General features: G+C 43.0%; 1 protein-coding gene across 2 annotated transcripts in view; it reads left to right on the top strand.

Moving 5' to 3' along the window:
* The window catches only part of SARNP (SAP domain containing ribonucleoprotein), a 111,657-nt gene that overhangs the window by 60,880 nt on the left and 26,318 nt on the right, over positions 1-24,459 (top strand). For both annotated transcript variants that reach the window (XM_053295619.1, XM_053295620.1), the window contains exon 10: positions 23,987-24,076. In XM_053295619.1, the coding sequence (XP_053151594.1) occupies positions 23,987-24,076 (90 nt within the window). The remainder of the gene's footprint in view (positions 1-23,986; positions 24,077-24,459) is intronic.

Genomic DNA, 24,459 nt, shown 5'->3' with positions numbered 1-24,459 from the left:
TTTTTCACACATTTTAGATAATGCATTTGCTCAATAAAACTGCCAGCAGCTCTTGAATTTGTGCCATTGTCCATAGTTTTACATTAGCCCTTTAATAGCAATACCATTTTAGTTTGATTAAATAATTGTCTAATACTGATGAGGAAGGAGAGCACTTGTGTGGACCTGGACCTTCAGGCCTTGATGTCCCAGTGTGCACTGATGGACATTTGATTGGAATTCCAAGATAGATTACTAGCCTAGGTTTGTGGAGAGTGCAGAGGGCTGAAGAAAGAAGGCCATCCCCCCTCTCTGCCTGTGAAAGTACTTTCAACTCATGCAGCAGAATCCAAGCTTTTGACAGCAGAACTGCTTAGAAAATCTAAAATAGTATATTGCTAACTGTGTTAATGAGATCACTAAATAAGTGGGGTTATGTAACAATGCACTTCATAATTGCACTCAATAAGGGTACGATCCAGAACCTGTAAATTCAGCAGTCTCCAGAATCACATTGTTATCCTGAAATACAACGAATACCTTTACTTTTAAGGATATCTTTCTTTCTTAGCTCCTTCTCAGTTTAATACAGTCAGCATTAGTAACTCATGTTAGAAGGCATTTGGATTTTAGGTTTTTAATTATATTAATCATACATGTAATACCTTGTATGTCTGTCACCTATATTCCATAGTTGTAGATATAGCCATTTGATTGATCCAATTTCTGTACTTTCATGATAAATAAAAAAATTAAAGAATTAAATTTTCTAAACTCCTAAAAAGCCAGGAGTACTTTTTATCGGTTTCGGCTGATACACCAGCGACGTACATTTCTTGAGACAAATGACCTTAAAACAGTGGTGCATATGCAGTTAGTATCCAGGCTTGACTACTGCAATGCTCTCTATATCGGGCTGCCTTTGTACATAGTTTGGAAACTGCAATTGGTGTAGAATGCAGCAGCCAGGTTAGTCTCTATATATTTTAAAAGAACTACCCTGGCTGCCAATTATTTTTTTATTGTTCAATTAGTTTCTGGGCAAAATACAAAGTGCTAGTTTTTACCTATAAAGCTCTGAACGGCTTTGGCCCAGGGTATTTAGGAGAGCACCTTCTTCTTTGTGAACCCCCGCTGCCTATTGAGATCATTGGGGGGAGGTCTGGTTGTAGTTGCCACTGGCTTGCTTGGTGGTGACCCAAAGCTGGGCCTTCTCTAGAGTTGCCCTGATGATCTGGAACACACTCCCAAATGAAGTTAGACTCTCCCCATCTCTGGTTGTTTTTAAATGACTTTTGAAGACACACCTGTTTTATCAGGCTTTTAGTTTATTATGTTCTAGGGTTTTAAAGTTTTATTTATGGTCATTTTAATCTGTTTTATATGACTTTTAGGTTTTAGCTGCTGTTTGTTGTAAACCGCACTGAGAGTTTATATGGGGTGGTATATAAATGTGTTCAGTAAATAAATATCAAAGTATATACATGATCCTTGATGTACTGTGGGTTAGACTTCCACATTTATTTCCTCTGAAGAAATAAGAAACTTTGATCAGATGTTCCTAAGTCTACCTCCCAGCAGCAGCCACCATCCTGTGTACTGTCATTTTTGCTGTTAGGGCAGGCATTGTAAAGAAATGTACATCTGCCTGAATACAGAAGAACTGTGCTGGTCAGTGCAGACTGCTCCTGCACAAGATCTCACTTAATGGATTTGTGTTTGTGGATGTAAACAGGATAGCGTGGTGAATAACTATGTCCTTGGATGGCTGTGAATTCCATTAACTGAACTTTCCTTGGAAGGGGAATAGGTATAACATGTCTTCTCAGAAGAATAACTAGCATGAATAACTAGCATTTTAAGAATAACTTGCTAGTTATTGTCTGGAATATTTTGAAATTTTTAAAAAGCTACACTAGGTCATTTTTAAAAGCAGCAGAAATTCTTCTCTCACCCTGCACCTGAGATGTGTCTTTCACTTGACCATGTGGCATTCCTTATATGTATGTTTCATCCTCTGACGTCTAGGTCAAAGAATGCTTTTCAACTTCAGAATTAAACTCTGGGAGTTGCAGGTGTGCTCTTAGCACATGGCTGTGATTTTTTTGTGTGCCTCACTCCTGCTGATCACGTTTGGAGCAAGCATAAACTTATCTGTGAAGGCCGTGGTATTTTGACACAGAATTGCTTTCAGAACTCTTGGAACTTTGCCCTTTTAACAAATGCAGCACCCCAAACAATTGATCTTTTAAAACTTTGTCTTTTTCCTGGCTTCAAGTTATTATTAATTTAAATTATTATTAATTAGTGCTTGAAGTGAAAGTCTAGAAGAAGAAGAAATCCTCTGGTAAGTTTCCGTTGCCATCTTTTCTTTACAAGGAAACCAGTGCCAGAGTGATTCCCATTTTACATGATGGATAATCTGTGAATAATGAACTTGGAAACATACATTAACAAAAGCCCAGTAGATGATATAGCTGTTCAAAGATGCATTGAAAATGAACTAACTTGTTTTAGTGAATTATTAAGTTTTTGCTGCTGGGCTGCCCTTATGTACTGCATATGCAATTATTTATATCATCTTTTTGTAATCAGCAAAATAGCGTTTATATCCCTGCAAGGGAGATGTGGTTTAATATTGAGATTGTGTGTTGCCTTGATACCTTGCACTATGAATTGCTAATGACTAGGTATGGTAAATGAATACTATAATAGTTTGCTCTTTTTTTTAAGCATCAACATGATGTGAACCCTGCCAGTTGTCTGCTGCATAGAAACAGAAGCATGGCCTTCTTTAACAGCAGTTCCCAACCATAGCTTTACTTCCAAATAATACTTCTGAGACTGTGAAAAGAGCTTGTTTCAGTGTCAGCGCATCCTTGTACAACTACATCGAGTTCTTGGTGAAACATGTCTTATTGGGGGTTGGGAAGAACTGCACAGTGTTGGACCTTTTCCTGGGCTTTCAGATTAAAGGGCTGTGTTGATTTGACTGACTAGTCCTGAAAGGGGGAGATCAATCATGTATTCTTTGGGCCTTTTGTGAGAAGCAAAGTGGGAAGTTGACAGTATTGGAGTCCATAAAACCAACATTGATTTTGTGCCTATCCTGTTGATCTCAGCGTATGTGCAGTGTGTAACTAAACATGTTGAATGCTTTGCACAAGTTATTTCTAGGACTACAAAAGGGAAGGTAATCTGCTTCGCAGTGGATGTTTATACTAAAACTGTACAATTTCTGGTCACCTCATGGCTCCTGCTAAATATTTGCTACTGGATATTGCTCATGTAGCTGAGGCACACAGACACAGGAAAGCGTCCACTAGGGAAAAGTGCAAGGAGGTATAAATATGTTGGGATGAATTTCAAAAAGGTGGTGGGTGACAGCTGTGCATCCTAGGATTAGAGTGTTTTGAAGAACAAAACTATCAGTTGCTGTCATTCACCCTCTGGGTATGAAATTGGAAGCCAGCTACTCGTGAGTGTTTCATAACCTTTACCTTTTGGAGGTCAAGGCCATGTCATCATTAATCTACCATCGCCTGAGGCTCTGCTTTTCATCCTGCCATCCGTCATGCTGCAGTGGAGATATAGGAGTGGTGGCCAGAAGGGTCCAGTTTTATATAAATGCCCTTGTATTGGTTTGTAAAATGCAATTCATGTAAATGTCATTTTGTAATTTTTTAAAAGGGAGGCCTGAAGAATTATCAGGCCGCAGGTTAAAACAAAAAAGGAATGTTTTTATTCTCAGTTCCCCACCACCACCACCACACACATGCGGAATATACCATTGATTTGTTATAGTGGTTTGAGTTGATGACCAGCTGGTTTTGGAACGGGTTGGAACATGATTTGTCCCACTACATCCATTTATACTACAGATGTGTATCTAGTTCTCAGTGTATTCTTAAACCTCAGACTTTTGGAAGACTGGAGGGATGAGTGTCGTGAGAGTTGTATGTAGCATCTGAATTAATGACTGCCCACTTTTGAAGTTGGGATACCAAGCTAGGCAGAGTTTGGCTGTATTATAGGCTGTATTATTATTGGTCCTGGTACAAAGTGGGTTTATCTGGAAACATCTGTGTTGCTTTCTTCACTGAGACTGTTTTGGAGCATCCTTTATTGTTTTCTGTCTGAGTCCAGTTATTTGAGTTGCTTGCTTTCACAACTTTGTGATTCACAAATAAAATAGACAACTTCCTCAGGGTTAAAAAAAAAAGTTGTACAATATTCCCATATTCAAAGATTGTCTCTGAGACTCAGGAAGAAGAATAAGGCCAGCAGGACCCCTGAGTTACACTTTGCTTTATGATTTGACATCCCATATATGACCCCTGCTAACTTGGCAAAGAGGCACCTTTTAATGTGGTGATTCTCTTTATTTAGCAGGGGGAGAGTAACTGGCCCTATCCACCCCCAGCACAGTACTTCCAGTGACTGTTGCTGGTGTCTGTCTTACGTTTCTTTTTAGATTGTGAGCCCTTTGGGGACAGGGATCCATTTTGTTTATCTTATTTATTTGTTATTTCTCTGTGTGAACCACCCTGAGCCATTTTTGGAAGGGCGGTATAGAAATCGAATAAATAAATAAATAAATAATAAATATATCTATCCAGTTATCCTAGCCATCTCAGAGGATTTTCCTTTCAACAACTTTGAAGCAAATGTTTTTTATCCATTTGCTCCTTCAAAGAGTACATAGAGTTTGTTTTCTGTATTTTGGAAAGAGACCAATACTTAAAGTACCTGATCTGCGATTATAAAAAACCTCTCTCATACTAGAAGGGAGGATGCACCTGATAAAGCCAACTGCAGAAGGAGGTGTTTTTTGTACTATTAATGCTTGACTTGTGAAATGCATTGTCTTTTGATTCTTCAGTGCCAAGAAATGTAGCTCTGTAGTTTTGAAAAAGATTACACAAAAATACATGGAAGATAGGTTTCTCTGTGGATATTAGCTAAGGAGATTGAAAGATGCATCCATATGCTCAGAATTTTGATAAGCGTCACGGAGGGAATGACGGAGATTGATTACTTCATAATTGCTGTCTGTCTTCACCCTGAACTTTGAATCTTACAGTACTGAGAACTGTCAGAGATTGGCCTCCAGGGACATTTTGGTCCAGCACAGGCCAGCAACTTTTAGGTTCTTTTTAGTGGTGTTTAGATTCTGTTGCTCAGACACTACTTTTGAGGCCTGATCTTGTCTTGTAAAAAGCCATCTGCATGTGGCAAATAAAAATAGCCTCCAGGCAATCAAGGGAAGATTTTGCAGATTTGAGAGAGGATGGTGGTTGATCTCTTTAGACTCACAACATGTCATAAATGATTAACAGTATGTGTCGGCAGGCTGGCAAAAAAAAAAAAAGGCTTGTAACTTGTGGACTGACTTGCAAGACTGGACTGTCCCTTGAGGGAGGCAGATACATGGAGCTGAGAGTATATGCTCATGTTTGCTATAGCATGCCTCTTCTTTAGAATGTGGCATAATAGATTTCTAACTATGAAGCTTCCAGATAAATTTCATTCATCAAACTATATGGTTTCTTCCTCTTGCACTGCGGAAAACTGAGGCACAGAGGGGCAAAGGAACATCCTCTAGTCACCACACAAGCCAGTGACTGAGGTCAAGTATGATCTATTCACAGTCTTGTCCTTTTAATGTGTATTGTCTCCTTGACTCTTTTTGTATTCTAGCTATGTGAATCAACTTCTACTCCCTTACATAGTATCCCTAAAGGAGATGACCATGCAGTTGCATTGTGACTTTCTCACTGTAGGAGTCTGTCTCTTCATTAGTAGGCCACAGAGGGACTCTTGCTTACAGCAACCTCGGGATGAGGCTGGGGAAGCTGAAGCAACACTACCTTCATTCCATGGAACTCATGTAAATTGCTTTAAAAAGGGAAACAAGTTATGACCTTCCAAATTCCCATTTCTGGTGCCAACTCTTCCAGCACTAAAATTAGAGTTTTTGCCAAACCCAGCAATAAAACAAATAGTTGGGGGAAATTATTCTTGCATGAAACAAGGTGAATGTGGATATACCTCATGAATGAATACATAAACTCTGATAAGTATTTCTAAAATTCATAGCTGAATGTATCCCTTTAGGGATACTTGGAATAAATATGTAGTTAAGACTCCAAATTATTCTTTCATGTCACTGCTCTAACTCAATAATGAGAGTGCTGCTAGCTATCACATTGTTTACATTCCAAACTGTCTTACTGTGTCCAGCTGGGCATCCCATCTTTTACATGTCTGTCTAGTAGTGTTAACTCCAGTGTAACCAACATTTTAGTTCTTTAATGTGTATACCCAAAGAAGATGAGTTCTCCAACTCAAGGAATTTGTAGTCCAGATCCAGAACGATCCAACAGTCTCTATAACAAAATTCATAATTTTGCCTACTAATTCCAAGAGGACCTAGGAATGAGGAGGTATGATACAAATCTTCTGAAATATAAAAGAGGGCCGCAACTTAAATGATTTGCAACAGATTAACTCCTTGATCTGGATCATGAGCTCCATTAGAAATGGGTTCTGTGCCTGCATGGAATCCCTCGGTGTGGAGTACTACAGCTCCTCATGGCATTTCAGCCCCAACCAACGTGACCACGTGGCTGCTATTTAAGGTGGGAAGAAACACCGTTCCCTCAGTTCCTTTTTGACTGCCGTAGTGATCAATCACTCGGTTGCTTCGGCTCCTTGCTTTGGTTCCCTTGTAGGTGTGAGTTCTAAAAAAGCGGGGATGGGGGCTGATTTTTCTGGCTAACGACTTCGGACAATGACAACAAATATAGACGCTCCAAGGAAAGCAGACAGAAAGATGGAAAAGAAAACCTTCAGATGCTGTTCTGAGTGTTCTTTTCTGAGTCTTCTCAAGACAACCATGATCTGTGCCTGGTCTGCCTTGGGGAAGCACACAACACCTCAACATGTAAAGTCTGTATGTCTTTTTCGAAACAGTCTCGGTGTAATAGAGAGCTCTGCTTGCAAACAGCCTTGTATAACAACACCTTAAGTCCCCCAGCTCCATCAACATTGAAGCATGGGGCGAGCTCATCGACTAAGTCTCTGGACTCAAGAACTGCATGTGTTCAGTCTAAATCCTTGGTGCATCCGTTTAAATCACCTAAGCCTCTGAAGAGATTAAAGGAGGGAATAGCAGAGGACGAGGCTTCAGAGCCTTCAAAGAAAAAACAAAAGTTTTCTGCATCAGAGAAGACGCTTTTGCCTTCACGCTCCAGGACGTTATCATAACATCCGTAATGAGATTGACAACAAGATTGCCAACAAAATTCTGTCTGGAAAAACTGAAAACTAACAAATCTCCAGGGCCGGATGGCATCAATCAAAGAGTCCTCAAAGAACTCAAATGTGAAATCGCCAACCTCCTTGCTAAAATATATAACTTTTCCCTGCAATCGGACTCTGTACCAGAGGACTGGAAAGTAGGAAATGTAACACTGATTTTCAAAAAGAGATCCAGGCCAGTTAGCTTAACATCCGTTCCAGGCAAATTGATGGGAAGCATCCTCAAGGATAAAATTTTAAAACACATAGAAGGACAGGCCCTGCTGGGAGTGAACCAGCATGGCTTCCGCAAAGGTAAATCTTGCCTCACAAACCTTTTGGAGTTCTTTGAGAGTGTCAACAAGTGTGTGGATAAAGGTGACCCAACTGACATAGTATACCTGGACTTCCAAAAAGCTTTCGACAAAGTTCCTCATTAAATACTCTTGAGAAAATTTAGCAGTTATTGGATAAGGGGACAAATACATGTGTGGATTGCTAACTGTTTGAAAGACAGGAAACAGAGGGTAGGTATAAATGGAGAGTCTTCACAATGGATGGAAGTAAGAAGTGGGGTCCCCCAGAGATCTGTACTGGTACCAGTGCTTTTTAATTTATTCATAAATGATCTAGAAGCAGGGGTAAGCAGTGAGGTGGCCAGATTTGCAGATGATACCAAATTCTTTCGGGTAGTAAAATCCAAAATGGATTGTGAGGAGCTCCAAAAGGATCTCTCCAAACTGGGGGAGTGGGCAACAAAGTGGCAAATGAGTTTCCGTGGTGGCAAGTGTAAGATAATGCACATTGGGACAAAAAACCCCAGCTTCGGGTATATGCTGATGGGATCTGTGTTGTTGGTAACTAACCAAAAGAGGGATGTTGGGGTCATGGTGGACAGCTCGTTGAAAGTGTCTGCTCAATGTGTGGCAGCTGTGAAAAAGGCCAATTCCATGCTAGAGATCATTAGGAAGGGGATTGAAAATAAAACGGCTAATATTATAATGCCCTTATACAAGACTATGGAGCGGCCACACCTGGAGTACAGCGTACAATTCCTGTCACCACATCTAAAGAAGGACATTGTAGAACTAGAAAAGGTGCAGAAGAGGTCGACCAAGATGATCAGGGGCCTAGAGCACCTTTCTTATGAGGCAAGGCTACAACACCTGGGCTATTTAGTTTAGAAAAAAGACGACTGCAGAGAGACATGATAGAGGTCTATAAAATCATGCATTGTGTTGAGAAAGTGGATAGAAAGTAATTTTTTTCTCTGTCACATAACACTAGCAAACTGATTGCCAGGAAATCTAGGACCAACAAACGGAAGTACTTTTTCACACAATGCATAATCAGCTTGTGGAATTATCTGCCACAAGATGTGGTGACAGCCAATAACCTGGATGGCTTTAAGAGGGGTTTGGATATCTTCATGGAGGAGAGGTCTATCATCAGCTACTAGTTAGAGGGCTATAGGCCACCTCCAGCCTCAAAGGCAGGATGCCTCTGAGTAGGGATGTGCACGGTCCGGAGAAGTCCGGACCGGCACCGAAGGGGGGCCTTGTTTTTAGGGCGGGGAGGGCTTGCTTAGCCCTCCCGCCTCCTTGCCCCCGCCAGCGCCCGTATTTAACATTATAGGGGCGCTGGAAACCAGCCGCCCCCCCCCCGCCGCCGCCGCCGCCGCCGCCGCCGCCGCCGCGAAATCACTCTTAAAAACATCCAGCCCTCCCTCCCTACCAGCTAGCGGGTAGACCGGGCCTCCGGAGAATGGCGTGGTTTGCGGCGCGCGCATGCGCGCGCAAGCCACCATTCTCCCGGAGGCCTTCCTAGCGAGAGGAGCTCTGTGCCGGAGCTCCTCTCACTTAGTATCTACCGACCGGGTGAGCGACTGGGTGGGTGGGGGGGGCGGGCGGGCAGCTAGCTGGGAGGGAGGGAGGGCTGGATGTTTTTAAGAGTGATTTCGCGGCGGCGGCGGCGGGGGGGGGGCGGCTGGTTTCCAGCGCCCCTATAATGTTAAATACGGGCGCTGGCGGGGGCAAGGAGGCGGGAGGGCTAAGCAAGCCCTCCCCGCCCTTAAAGATATACCCCCCACCCGGACCCGAACCAGCCCAGTCCGAACCGGTCCGGCAGTTCGGCCATTCTTTGGAATGGCCGCCGGACCGGTTCGGGCACACCACTACCTCTGAGTACCAGTTGCAGGGCAGTAACAGCAGGAGAGAGGGCATGCCCTCAACTCCTGCCTGTGGGCTTCCAGCGGCATCTGGTGGGCTGCTGTGGAAAACAGGATGCTGGACTAGATGGGCCTGGGGCCTGATCCAGCAGGGCTGTTCTTATGACCGTAGAATGCCAATCAACGCCGAGGCAGCCCTCGACATCGACTGATTCTCAGGACTTCTTCTCATTGAAGCCTTCAAGATCGACACAGGGTCATATAACTCTGATGCCTTATCCATCGACCCTGAAGCCGAGGCCCCCATCAGCACTGATGACAACTTCTATTTTACCAACAACAACACTGATTCAGTCTCTGTCAACACCCACTGTATTAGAATGTGGGATCGACTCTTAACACTCAGATATTGACAGAATCTAAATAGGTCACTCCTCATCATCAGGAACCTGTAGTATTTCGATATTGGAGTTGATGCTGATGATTTGGAAGGCAATACGGGTCTTGATCCTACAACTGCACAGATCCTACTCTCTATACTAGACTCTAATACTAGTGCACCTTCCACACCAACTTTCAAAGGATTCTTGCCACAGGCAGAAGACCAACTTTAGACTTCATCTCAGGAGTCTGCAACTATGTTGATACCTGCTCAGACCAAGCCACCAATCTGTTACACTCTTACTGCTGCGCATTTAGCCACTACTACTATTTGGCACACCAGCCTTCTTCCACAGGCTGGCTTCTACTTTTCAAAAGCATGCTGCCTTGTGCTTGTTTTCTCCAGGTCTTGCTTACGACTGTCACGAAGACAGATCTTGGAGAGCTTCCAACTTTGATAGACAAAACCCCTTAACGGCTGCCTTAGTGCGAAGAGTGCCAGTTAGGACGTTGGCGGCAAGAGACACTTCTTCCTCCTTGCCAAGGGAGGAGGTGATGACTACAGATGTAGGTACGCAAACTCTTCTGCGCGCACCACAAGAAGTGGCCAATCCTGTGATGACCTCAAACACCATGCAAATTTCAGGCGAGAACAAAACAAACCACACAAACACAGACTGGATCCAGGCAAACTGCTTCCACTGAGACTCAAAGACCAGCACCCAATCTCCACCGCCAATGTCGTCACCACCACCACCACAAGACATAGTGCCAGGTTATTCCCCTGCTTAGTCATGGCTCCTCAGATTTTGAATCGAGTGATGAGATGGTAGGGGTCAGGATCCATCTCCAGATGTGGCTACCCCTTCCCATGTTTCTCCAATGGAGGAGATGAAGGCTTACCACTTACAAATCAAAGAGATGGCTGAAGCCTTGGGCTTAGATATCAAGACACAGATGGTGACAATTTACGATCCGGTCTACAACATTTTGGCCAAATCTCTTTCTGCACAACCAGTAGCCCTCCCAATTCTTCCAATAAGTTCTAGAGCTGCACAAAGTACTTGGAAGGTAGTGCACACTTCAATCCCAACATCAACGAGACTAGAGGGCCTTTACAGGGTCCAAGAAGGTGACAACACTTATCTGCAGAAACATCCAGTGCCTAATTCGCTCATTATAGACTGCACACTACATCGAAATTCAAAAGAATACACACCACTCCTGCAGACAAAGAGGGCAGCAAGTTAGATGTAATGGGCAGGAAATTCTATAGCCTGCCTATCAATAAAAATTGCCAACTACTCTGCCTGCATGGCAAGATATAACCATTCGCTTTGGGACACTCTAGAACAGGATTTGGATAATCTCCAGAGGAGTTTAAGACTTGGATTAATCAAACTTTAGCAAAACCCACAGCACTTACTCATCAGCAGTTAAGTATGGTGAAGCATCTAGGTGAGTCAGAATCCAAGGCAATGACTACGGCAATCACCTTGAGACGTCATGCCTGGCCTAGATTGGCCACCCTTCAAACAGACATGAAGGATAAGATAGAGGAGCTTTCCTTCGGCAAAGGCTTCTTTTCAGGGGGAACTGATTCCACCATGGAAATATTAAAGAAGTAAAAGTTTACTGCTAAAACCTTTACTTCGGCATATACATCATCCTACACTGCTAAATACAAGTCTTACAACAGACCAAGATCAGGTTACAAGCAGCAAGACAGGAGGGACTGCAGAAAGTCCTATCAGCCTTATAACAAGCACCCTATCAGGCCAAGAACAAACCAGAGCCAACATAATAAACAGGCTGAGGCCCAGAAACAAACATCTTTGTGGATTGGGCCAGCCCACTGTACCAGCTACCATCATCATACCTCAGTCAAAACGAAGCAGATGCCAATACCAACCTTATGGTACCACAGATAGTTGCCGATTCCATCCTTGCAGCACCAATAACATCAACATTTGCCAATACCATCAAACTGGCAAGCCTTGCATCTGCATGGCACCACATAACATCGGACCAATGGGTCCTGAAGATATTATCTCCAGGTTATGCCATAGAGTTCAAAGCAATGCCAATGTTCAAGGGTGTACACTTTACAAGGGCTACACCAGCTCTGCTGGAGGAAGTGAAGGAGTTGTTAGTGAAAGGAATAGTCCCAGTGAGGTGGGAGAACAGGCAGAAGGGATTCTACTCCTACTACTTCCAGAGCCCCAAAAGGGGTGGTGGTGGAAATACATCCAATAATGGACCTGAGACATCTAAACTAATTTGTCCATGTGAAAAAGTTTTGCATGACGGTGTTGCAGGACATTCAATCACTCTTGCATCGGGAATGGTGGCTTGCAATGCTAGACCTAAAATATGCTTATTTTCACATTGGAATTCAGGAAGCGCACAGAAAATACCTGAGATTCACAGGAGGTAACTCAGTCTATCAATACAGAGGCCCTTTGGCCTCTGCACTGCCCCTCGTGCATTCACCAAGTGCATGGCAGCAGTTGTTGCACACCTGAGGATCAGAGGAATTGCAATCTTCCCGTATCGGGACAGTTGGCTTCTGGCATCCAGGAACAAAGGAGACTTACATTCTCAGATATTGTATCTGTTGCAACTTCTCCAAGAACTAGGCATAGATGTGAGTTGTGAACTGGAGAAAATCCTACCTAGAACCAGTAACCAATAGCCTACATAGGAGCGATCCTAGACATTCAGTCATGAAGGGCTTGAAAGGTTCCAAATTATCAAGGAACTAATCCAGGATTTTACTGCACAGCCATCTCAACGTGCTTGGAAATTTCAGCATCTCCTGGGCCTAATGGCCTCCTGCAAGGCAACAGTCCATTATACTTGCTTTAAAATGAGGAAGTTACAACTATGGTTCCTCTCCATTTTCAGCCCTCTGCGCAGACCCGCTATCCCTTCTCAAGTCCTCCACTCACTACGCTGGTGGACATGTCCAGAGAACCTGCTGCAGGGTGTCCCATTCCAAACGCAAACGCCTACAGTATGGGTGATGACAGATGGTTCCATGATTGGATGGGAAGATCACTGCAACGGCAACAAGGTGCAGAGCCAATGGAGCTATCGCCAAAGAGAACTTCATATCAACTTCTTGGAGCTTATGGCAGTGTTTCAAGTAATAAAAGCATTTTTACCTATGCTGAAGGGCCAAACTGTGCAAGACCAACTGGACAATACTACTGCAGTTTCATATCTGAACAGGCAAGGAGAGTCTCAAGGTCTCTATGTGCCTTAAACATCCAACTCTGTCATTGGTGCAGCCACAATCACATCCGTCCTCATGCAATTCATATAAAAGGGATGGACAATGTGCAAGCAGACTACACAGGGTTCAACATGAGTGGGAAGTGCACTCGAGACATTTGACTCCAATATTCAGAGCCTGGGGTTGGCCTCAGATAGACCTATTCACAATGTCACTCAATACCAAGTGCAAGAACTTCTGTTCTAGAGCGGGACACGTTCCATTGTCCCTGGGGGATGCCTTACAAATGGATTGGACCAAAGAACTCTCATACATGTACCCTCATCTCCCACTCATAGGAAGGGTGGTAGTGAGACTTCTAGCTTATGCATTCTGATAACTCCACAATGCTATTGTGATTTCCATGATGCCAGATCTTCTGTTACGAGAAGGTGGGCAAGTGCTACATCTCAACATAGCCCCCTTGAAACTAACAGCATGGTGGATAGGCTTCTAGATCGCATCATACTAAACCAGAGAAAGCTATCCACTCGAAAGAACTACGCAAGAAAGTAGAAAAGACTCAGATCCTACTCATACTCTCACAGCTTCTGCTCTTTAAGAGCATCAGGCAAGCAGGTACTGCTATGCTTAACATCACTAAAATCAGAGGGCCTGTCTAATGTCTTGATCAAGGTACATCTAGCAGCGCTTTCAGCAATGCATCCAGGCTGGGATGGGAAGTCAGTTTTCGCACATCCAAGTAGCAAGAGTTTCTTGAAAGGCCTCACTAACATACCCACCAGTCAGACAACCATTAGAACAGTGGAGCATCTCTCTGGTTCTCTCAGCACTAACTGAAAAGCCATTTGAGCCTTTATTCATGGCAAGCCTGAAATTAATCACCTTTAAAGACTGCTTTTCTGGTAACAATCATGACGGCCTGGAGGGTGATCAAGCTCACGGTACTATGTATGTACAAGCCATACATGAGGTTCTTCCCAGATAAAGTTCTCATGAGACCTGACAATACTTTCCTATCTAAGGTGGTATCAGATTTTCACCTGAACCAGTACATTGCACTACCAAACTTCTTTAAAGAACCTGCCACCTCTCTGGAGAAGGCACTTCACTCCCTAGATGTCAGAAAGTCTTTGCAATTCTATTTAGCACAAACCAAGTCCTTTCGCAAAACGAAAAGACTTTTTGTCTCATACAAGGGAAAGACAAAATGCCACTGTATATCCAGGCAGTGCCTTTCACACTGGCTGGTGGAACTGATTCTTCTAACCTACAAGTATCAAAAAGTAGAGCCACTCAAATCAATAAGGGCACATTCAACAAGAGTTGCCCTTTGTGAAACATTATGCCATTGATTTGAGCTCTGCAGCGGAAGCAATTTTTAGGAGAGGTGTACTAAAAAAGGTGCTACAGTAACTACTGCTCCCTTCTCTTGGTTGAACTGAAACACCAGGAGGAGCTGTGGTACTCCATACCGAGGGATTCCATGCAGGCGGAGAGCCCATTTCTAATCGACATGCATTAGAAACAGATCACTACCAGATCATAAGTTGCAGGTGAGCAACCTATTTTTCTGTGTATTATCTAACTCATCACTGAGTACTTTCAGTGCTTGATTTTATTCTTGCTGCTATTTCTGCTTCTGTTTTTGTTAAGTTTTAGTTAATTCGGAAGATTTTCATTCAGCCTTTTTTTGTATTGGGATAGATGGGTGTGGGTAGATAGGTGTTTATAAGCTGCCTTGGAAGCCTTTTGAGAGAAAGACAGAATATATATGTGTTAAATAAATAAAATAGAATATACCAGCTGAAATTAAAGTCCATATCCAGTCTGTGTACACCTTTCTCCTGACCCTGTCAGTGTGTATTAGATTTGGGACTTGTTTGTACACCATTTGCTCTAATACTTTAATCCAAATGATACTCTGGCTCAAACTAGCTGTGGGTCTTCCTTAACCTAAACATTCAGAGCTTTTTTGGTTCTTGCCAAGGCAAATTAACAAATTCAGGCAGTAGATGAGTCTTTAGCTAATGGAAAAGGGCAAGAAGTTTGTTCCATAGTATGCCACACACTTCAGATCTTTCAGTCCTGGTAACTGAACTGTTTCAATCCAATGCTTGAGTTGCTGGCTCTCTTGTACACCCAAAAGACAATGTTTGGTAAATATAGGCACCATCTTGGGAGTTCAATGCAGCACACATCTGCAGAAGATATAACCATATCTCAAGAATAAACTTACCAGTTAACAGAATTGTACCCAGCATAAAGAACACTTCGACTAAGGCAAGCTCAAGAGAAATCCACAGTCTGCCATTTCTTACCTTGTGGCTTACCTTATTTATTCTGTCAGAACTAAGGGCCAAATGTAAATTCTGCATGCCATGATTTTCTGCCTACCAACCTTCTGGGTACACTGTTCCACCTAACAAGTTGTGTGCATGCCATCCAAAGCTGATCTGAGGCTGGGCAGAAGTATAGCCGGATCTATGACAAATTTAAATAGGAACCAAAATATGCCAACTGGGAGACATCCATATGCCTAAACAATGGCTCTGATTTCCACTTAATTTGATAAGATCTTCTCTGGGAATACAATGTGTATAGCCACCACAATTATGATCACTAATTGCCCAAGACCCATCTACTTTGTCTTGGATGACCAAAACCTAATGATGACTGTGTTTCCTAAGAAAGTAATGGTCACAACATTGGGTGCTCTGCCAGAATTTTCTGAACCAGGAAAGTTCAGAAAACTTTCTGAAGACTGGAAATTGGAAGACTGTCACCATCCAAGAATTTGCTCAAAAGAAGGAAGAACATAGTCAGGAAAAAAGCATGAGCATCACTTCAATGAAGTCTGGAGGGATTGAGAACCTAAAATTCTTGTACTCACCCTTTCAGCCTTCTGGTTTTTTCAAAGTATCTCCCCTCCCTAAGCCTGTATATGAAATAAGCTGCCAGCACCCCAGAGAGAGACTTTACTGCTTATCCTCAAATTTGGAGGCTCATGCGGAATTGCATTCTGCCGGAATAGGCCAAATGTTGCTGAGTCCCTCACTGGATCTAAAGATGTGGGATTCCCTTTCATAACCAGCTCTAGTGGTAGGAAGTAAAGATTCTATTATGACTCCCATAGTTCAACTAACATCTCTTCTGATTCTGTCTTTACTGAAGGAGCCAGTTTATTATAATGCTTCACCTGGAAATGAAAAAGTATCAGTGATGCTGTTATCCTTGTCAGCTTCAATCCATGCTGCAAACTGAAATACAGGCACTTCAGGACAAGCTCTCGAACCAGTCCTATTGTCCTAGGTGACTTAAAGGTGAAAGAACTAGTTTTCTGGACCATGATCTGCTTGCTCAAGAAAGTCACACCAAATGTACAAGTCAGCCCTTATACTATGTGTACAGTGGTCCCTCGACTTACGAACTTAATCCGTTCCGAATGCATACTCGTAGGTCGAAAAGTTCGTAAGTCGAAAAGCGGTTTCCCATAGGAATGCATTGGAAACGGATTAATTCGTTCCGGAGCGAAAAGGGGGGGGGGCTTTACTCACCCCTTCCATGAAAGTAAGGCACTGTACTGTACTGTATTCCTTGTAGTAATCGGGCGGCAGGGTGCCGCCCACTTCAATCTCCCTCGGCGCGGGCTCCCGCTTCTCTTAGCCATAATCGGGGCGGCAGGATCGCTCCCAGTCCCTGCCGCCCCCTTCAAGCTCAGTCCCCCTCGGCTGGCGGCCGCCCCCTGAAGCTCCCCAGAGGTCCCCCACCGCCCCCTTGTTTCCAAATCTAGCCCCATTTAAGAGGACGGCAGGAGAACTCCCTGCCGTCCCCTTCCCCCTTGCCGGCTGGGCTGCAACTGGCTTCTAGGAAGCCTTTCGCGCGCCTGCACATTCATCTCTTCCTCCATTCATCTCTCATCACTTGCCAGCTCTCCTGGCTTTTCTCTGCTTTCTACCGTCTCATTCCCAGCACCCTCAGACAGCTATGCCAACTCCACTCCACCTGCAGGAAGGGAGTGCATAGCACATACATCCATTGGTGCATGTGACTGAACATAGGCCAATTGAGTGCCAAGCATGAAGCTATGGCTGCACTGTTGTGGCAGAGTTCTAGTGGGCCCACTGCCTGCACCACTTTATTAGAGATGCATGAGGAGGGAAACACAGAACAAGCTGCAGCTCAGCAGGTGCAGCCCATCTCCCTTCGGGTCCCAGAGACTTATTCAACACACCCTCACCTTGTTCATGTGTAAGTGGCATTCCATCAGGAAAGGACTGCCAGGCAGGGACAGCAAAGTGCTACTTGGGCAGCACTACTTGTGCAAGTGTAGGCTATGTGGGGCCCTGACTGGGAGGGCACTTTACACAGGCAGTGCCCTAGGGGGCAGCTTGCAAATGCAGAGGTGTGAGGTGTGTCTGCACAAGGGCAACAATCAGGGGTGGCTACTTTCTGTGTGTGTGCGCATGGCCTGACTTGCTTCGACATATATGAGAGTCTCTGTCCTATGAAGTGTGACAACAGGTGTGTAGCCTAAACTCATCCGCAATGGCCACCTCTCATCTCCGGCCAGCTCCTCTAGATAGAGGTGAAAGTTCTGCATTGCAGTGGCCTCCTTCTCCTCCTCTTTGATGACTGTGCACCATCCCCTATGACAGTAGCATGGAGTTCATCAGTGGGCCCCACAATGGGGGCCAGCACTGCTTGCCTGGCTGTCAGCTGCTGGTGCTGCTGAATGTGAACTGAATCTCTGTCAGAAGTAGAGCTGAGAGCAGGACCTGTGATAAAGATTGGTAGACCCTGACAAAATCTCATGGATAAATGCAGTGACAGGTATTCTGGACCCAGGCCATGTAGAGCTTTGAAGGTCAAAACCAGCACTTTGAATTTGGCCCAGAAGCAAACTGGCCACCAGTTGCTGCTAGATAATTGTTATGCTTGTGTAGCAACTAGTGCCCACAGAGATCCTTATGGCAACATTCTGAACAAGTTGAAGCTTCTGAACCATCTTCAAAGGCAGTTCCACACAGAGCACATTTGCAGTAGTCTATTTAACCCATGCATGGGTAATTGAGGTCCAACTGAATTTCCTCAGCCTTGGTGTAGCCTTGGTGTCCAAGGCTACAGCTGGTATACGAGCCAAAGCTGGTAAAAGGCATTTTTGGACACCAACACCGCCTGGTGCTCTAGGAATAGCATTGATCTATGAAAAGCTCCAAACTATGAACTTGCTCTTTCAGACAGAGTGTGACCCCATCAAAGACCAGATTTATTTCACTATTTGAACTACTCATTTTCCTGACCCAGAGCACCTTCATATTTTTGGATTAACCCTCAGTTTGCCCCCATCCAACTCAGGATGATCTCCAGTCACTGGTTGAGGACACCAACTGCCTCTCTGATATCAGCTGACTTAAATGATAGTAGAGCTGGATGTTGGCAGGATACTGATAACACCATAGCCCATATCTGTGGATGACCTTTCCCAGTGGTTTCATGTTGAAGAGCGTGAGAGACAGAATAGAACCCGGAGGTCCAATGGCCAAGGGGTTAAGCAGGCATCTCCTCCACCTTCTGGATATGGCCCTGCAGGTAGGACTAGGGCCACCATAAAAATGCACGTGTCACTGACCATATTATAGGATGTTGCACCTCTTCCACCAGTGCCTCCGCTCCAGGCAATCCTCCTTAATCCATTAAGCTAATTTCCCGTTGGTACTACCAAAGAGTCCTCCTGGTCCCACCTTTTGTCTCCCACTGTGAAGGGCATGAGAGCTTCTCTCTCCCACACACATACAACCGTAAGGGGAGGGTGAACGATAGTGCTTCTTCTAACAGTTTTTTTATGGGATATTCAGAATTTCATGTATAGTATATTTGGCTATAAAATATTTTTATTGGACATTTCAGTTGCTTCCTATGTATCTTAAAGTATAAAATTGCTTCCCAAAGATGTGAATTATGTGATCAGATTATACAGAGAAAGTATATCTGCATACACATGTTTACTATGCATACTGATGTTTCCAAGATCTTGTAGAACATTTTTGGGAGTTTTTGTCAAGAACCAGAGAATAAGACAAGGGAAGGTGTGGAGGTAGCAGCAGTAAGGAGATGGGAGTAGGACAAAACTTAGGAAATTTTGTGCAAATGGTGCAAACCATTGGCCCCTGAAAGCCCATAACTACCACCACCATCTCAGTTGCTGTAAATGATGCTGGCCGTTGATTTAACATGCTTTTCTGATTCTGATATTCCCAATTTTTGTACCCTGCAGCAAAACATTTTTGTTAGCATTCAAACATTACAAAAGTACTTTTAAAACAAATTAATTGGACTGTCAAGAAAATGTGCAGTAGTCCTGGATTCTTTGGATACCGGATTCTGTAACAGATTTCAGACTTGAAAATCCTGTTTAAAATAAAGTAAAACTTTTAAAATGGGAAATGTTATCAATAGAGACCCTCCTCTAAAGCTTTTCTTCATGTATTGCATGAGCAGTAAAAGAGGGAAACCTGGAAATCACAAGCTTCAAGAAATTTATCTGTCGCTCCACAGGAAAGGTCAGCCCCCACCCCCTCTTCACATACACAAATGCCCATGTGCATATTCAAGTATGCCCCAGGGCTCTAGCAGAGTTTGATAGATGCTGAGATAGCAGTGTTTTGATAGAGGTAATTTTCCTCAGATGGGTTTCAGCACCCCATGAATCAAAACCTGTCAGTGAGGAGCTAAAGATGGAGTGAAGTTTATTGTAAGCGTGTTTGCATCTGACACTGGTGTGCTAGGGGGTCAAGTGAGTGAGATCATTAGAACAGTGTTGATTTAGTGGGATTGTTACACACTTTCCCTTCAGGCAAAGAGTGGGGGTGGGGTGATTATAGAGGGTTACTGAAAAAATAAATAAAAGCCTCAGCTCACTGCAATCTCTTACATGCCCCATGACATCCGTTCATCCATTTAAAGTTGCTGTTTAGCTAATTTTTTCCTCAAGTTGTCTTTAGGTCAGAAAGATATTGACTTGCTTACCATCAACAATTTAAAGAATGTGGTTTTTACTTGTTAACTGAACCAGCTGTATTGGAATATGTGTAAATTACATGTTGCAGTGTTTAGTGAGAACTTTAGCTGTCTTGCACAGTTATTCCTGTGTTGGTTGGAAGATAGAAAGGTACTGAATAGATTAGAAAACTGTGCCCTAGTATGTTTTCAAACTTTTACCGAATTAGATAAGATAAAAATGTTTTGTCCTCCCACATGGACTCTGATTTTTTTTTCCCCATCTGGCAGCCCCAAAATGTATAATACTCAAACGTGTAGCCATATATTTTGCAGGCTGTGTCCACATTGACATTAATCACAGCAAACTTGAAGGTTGCTTCACGTGCAGATTAATCTGCCAGACAAGGAGTGCAATTTGTAACAATTGAATGGCTGCGCATATGTTGTTTAATTTTTTCCAGCCCTTGTACAATGTCTACAAACACTGCTTCAACATATGATATTTAATATGTTCTCTTCTTTCTGTGGTAACTGAACAATAAGAAGTAAACATACATGTTGCTGGTTCTTGCCGTATAGTACATTTTAAGCATGAGGATTCACACCCTCTGTTCTAGAAAGGGAGCTCGTGCTCAGTCTGCTCTTGTTAGACTTTCCTTACAATCAAGGTGTCAACAACACCCCTTGTCTTGACAAGAGCACTTAATCCCAGTGCCAGAGTAGCATTGCACATCTCTCTGACTTGAGCTACCCAGAATTTCCAGAGCCTTGCATCCAGTAAGGCAGACTTGAGTTTGGGATGCAGGTCTTCTCTCTGCATCCTATCCTAGGAGTGGTTGGGGTTGATGGTGTCCATTATGACTGTCCTCTGGGCTTATAAGTGTACTTGGCAGTTTAAGTTCCAAGACTTGCCCAAAATAATGAGGCTGAAGTTGAATCCAGAGAACCCCACAAACTTAAGCCTGAGAATGTTATCCATTGTTCCATCACCCTTTCTGGCATTGTAGTTGCTGGTATAATTGGCCATCCAGACATCTAGGCAGTAACTATTACAAAGTGTTATGAATGCAGAGAAAGAGTATCTGCAGGCTCTTACGATAACTACTGCTGCTGCTGTCAGAATCCCCTGAGAAACTACTGCATTTTTAATTAAAGCACTTCAATCATTCCTGTTGCCACAACAGATGAAAATGTCATAATTAATAAAGCTGAGCCTGGTTGCTATGGTGTCATTTATGTAAGGGATTGACATAATGAAGACAGTCTTGCCGCTCGCTGCGGAGGTGTTGATCACAACTTCTGTGACAAAAGTTGCCTGCTGCACCAGTGATGTCATCGAGATTGCTTTGTGATTTGATTGATATTTTGTTTTGCATGTGTTTTAAAAGGCAGAGTTGTTTGTCACTGCTTGACTGATTAATTTCAATTAATCAAACCCAAACAATAATAATTAGAAGTTATTTGTAAAGATGAAGTGTGGAGAAAAGCGGGCTTTGCATAGTCATGGTTGTCCTCCTGTGTTCATTCTCCCCATTCAGTAATATTTAATATGACCTAAATGATGGCAAGATTCAGATCCACATTTTATCAGAACACTTAATGGGCATGCGAAGGTATGCATTCAACTAGAAGTTCATAGCGACCAGTAATACAGTTCAAGGTTTTAGCTTGTCCTCAACAGGATGATTATGAAAGGCTGTCACTACTTCAGTGCCTTTCATGGTCAGCTCTTCTGTTTAATCAAATATATCAGGGTAGAGGGAAATTGTAAATGCATTGCATGAGCAGGTAAGGAGAATTAGAGGAGTAGAGCAAGGACAATCTCTGGGGCTGAAAATAGTACAACTTAAGGGAACTCCCATGGCAAATGGATGTGGTGGAGGGTTTTAAAGAGCAATGATGGCCTTGATTATTACTGTAGACCAAGGCCAACAGCATGGTTAAAGGTTAACAAGCCTCTGGATTATGAGAAATCCAGAGCAACAGAACAGATCTGAAGTCACTGCATCAGTCAACATTTATTTGTTTGCTCATGATGGAAAATAATTGAAACAGAATTTATGAAGATATGTTAAGCACTGTGCAGGCCAATGTAATGAAAATGCTTCCACTGGAATTATGGAAAATTGATTAAATTTAAAATATGATCTTTTATATTTGTTTATTGCATTTCTATACTTCCAAAACCAAATGTTTCCGTGTGGTTTACAGAAGAAATAAAACTGTAAACCACGGGTTAAAACAAAACAATTAAAACCAGTTGAAATTTTTTAAAAAACAACAGTAAAACCTACTTACAGCTGATCAAAGACCTGGTTAAACAAGTGTATCTTGAGAGCTCTTTTAAGGGCTGCTAGAGATGGTGAAACTCTTACAACACCAAGGAGTTCATTCCAGAGTCTTCGGGTGGCCACGGAAAAGGCCCAGCCCTGAGTCACTACCCACAGATGGACCTCTCCAGAAGATCTTGATAAATGGTGGGGATCCTGAAGTGGAAGGTGCCCTCTTAAATACCCTGAGCCCAAGCCATTTAGGGCTTTATAGGTAATCACCAGCATTTTATATTTTGCCCGGAAACTTCTTGGCAGCCAGTGTAATGCTTTTAAAAATAGGAGTAAAATGGTCAAGTTGCCCCCAAAAGCAACCCGGCTGCCTCATTTTGTACCAACTGAAGTTTATGGATTATGTATAAAGGCAGCCCTACATAGAATGTATTACAGTAGTCGGGTCTGGGGGCTACCAGCATATATACCACTGTTTTTAGGTTATTCTCGGCTTTATGAAAGGGGAGGAATAAATCAGTGATGAAGATGCACTTCCTGTAGCTAGACTTTTTATTATTGCTTCTTTGCAATGGAGAACTTAAGTTTGTCAGCTCTTGGTACAACGATACTTCAAGTTTGGGTATCCATCCTATGTCAGGGTCCCTTGATCAGACTTTTTTCTGCTATTAAAATATCCTAAAATATGTTGGCGGGAGCAGCCTCCATGATAGTAAATTGTGCAAATAAGCACTGGAGAAATAGCTGCTATAAGAAGAGCAACCTTAAACTGTATTTTGTACTACCTTAATGTTGTACAGATCCTAAAACTACCTTGTTGTATGGCTAAATAGATTCAGCCCATCAGCCTGAATGGGCCAAAAAGAGCTTGTATGCACAAAATTCTGGAGATGCATAGAAGTACAGTATAAAACTTTGTAATTCCCTCTCTCCCTTTATCTTCTGACTTTAAAGAACCACTGGTCCTCTTAGGGCTTAGAAAGACAAACTGAGATAATACACACATGCAGCCATCATAGTGCTGCACAGTGTGCTTTTCCAGGTGGAAAGAACTTTCTGAGGCTATTCTAGATGTCAGTCTCAGTTTTTAATGGCTAAGGTTGGCAAATTGGATAACGCCACAACAGTAGGAGTGAGGTGAGGAGCAGTTGTGGAAAGGAAGGAGGAAAACCCAAGTGAATAAAACAATGGGAGTTAAGTGTGGCCTTAAAAAAATATTTGGGGTGTGTGTGTGTGTGTGAGAGAGAGAGAGAGAGAGAGAGAGAGAGAGAGAGAGGGGTGGGGTGGGGTGGGGTGGGGTGGGGGTGGAGGATGTCTTACAGAAGACCAAACTTTGGGCAGATCTGAATGCAGGAAATTGAAAGAGTGACTTCTGGTTTGTGCAGAGAACCTGGTCTGCTTTGCATCATACTTTCCATTATTGTAGTGAGGATGGTTTCCAGAGAATGGTTTCAACTCTCTGTACAGCATAACAGGTGGTTCTGAAAACTAGCTGCGTCCTACTGTAAAATACATTTTCAAGCAAATGGTACTTCAAAACTTGGAGCAAATAAGTTAAAACAATCTGTTGTCAGCTCAAATAATGTTCTTGGCCTACAGGGTCAACTAAATATCTTCTCCTTTCTCTTTGTATAGACTGAAGATGATGAGAAACTCAAAAAAAGAAAGGAGAGGTTTGGTATTGTAACAAGCTCAGCTGGAACAGGAACCACAGAGGACACAGAGGTAACATGTCAAAGCAAAGAGAAAGGGGCATGTTCTATTTTCATAACAGTGGCACAGATAACAGTTGAGAATGCTTTCTGTGATGAATTATTTAGAATGCCAAACACTCCACAAGATGGCACTGTGTCCCTTTTATCTTCTTCTTTGCCCCCCTGCCCCGCCCCCTCCCCCATGATCTTGCTCACCTTCTAGGTCCTACTAAACTTTCTTAGGTAACCATTTAGTACTTCAGATCCCCATCAATGGATTACCTCAGAAATTATTTCTTTTCTTGCTTAAAGTCAGTATACCAGATCATTGTTGCGCACTCAATACTACAGTGTTTCTATCCTTTTTAAGATCAACATTTTAGGATACATCTAAATTTTTATTAGGTTAGATTT

Source organism: Hemicordylus capensis, chromosome 2 (assembly GCF_027244095.1).
Source record: "Hemicordylus capensis ecotype Gifberg chromosome 2, rHemCap1.1.pri, whole genome shotgun sequence".
NCBI classification, from domain to species: Eukaryota; Metazoa; Chordata; class Lepidosauria; order Squamata; family Cordylidae; genus Hemicordylus; species Hemicordylus capensis.
Note: the sequence above shows the minus strand (reverse complement) of the source record. Positions and strands in the feature narration are given on the sequence as shown.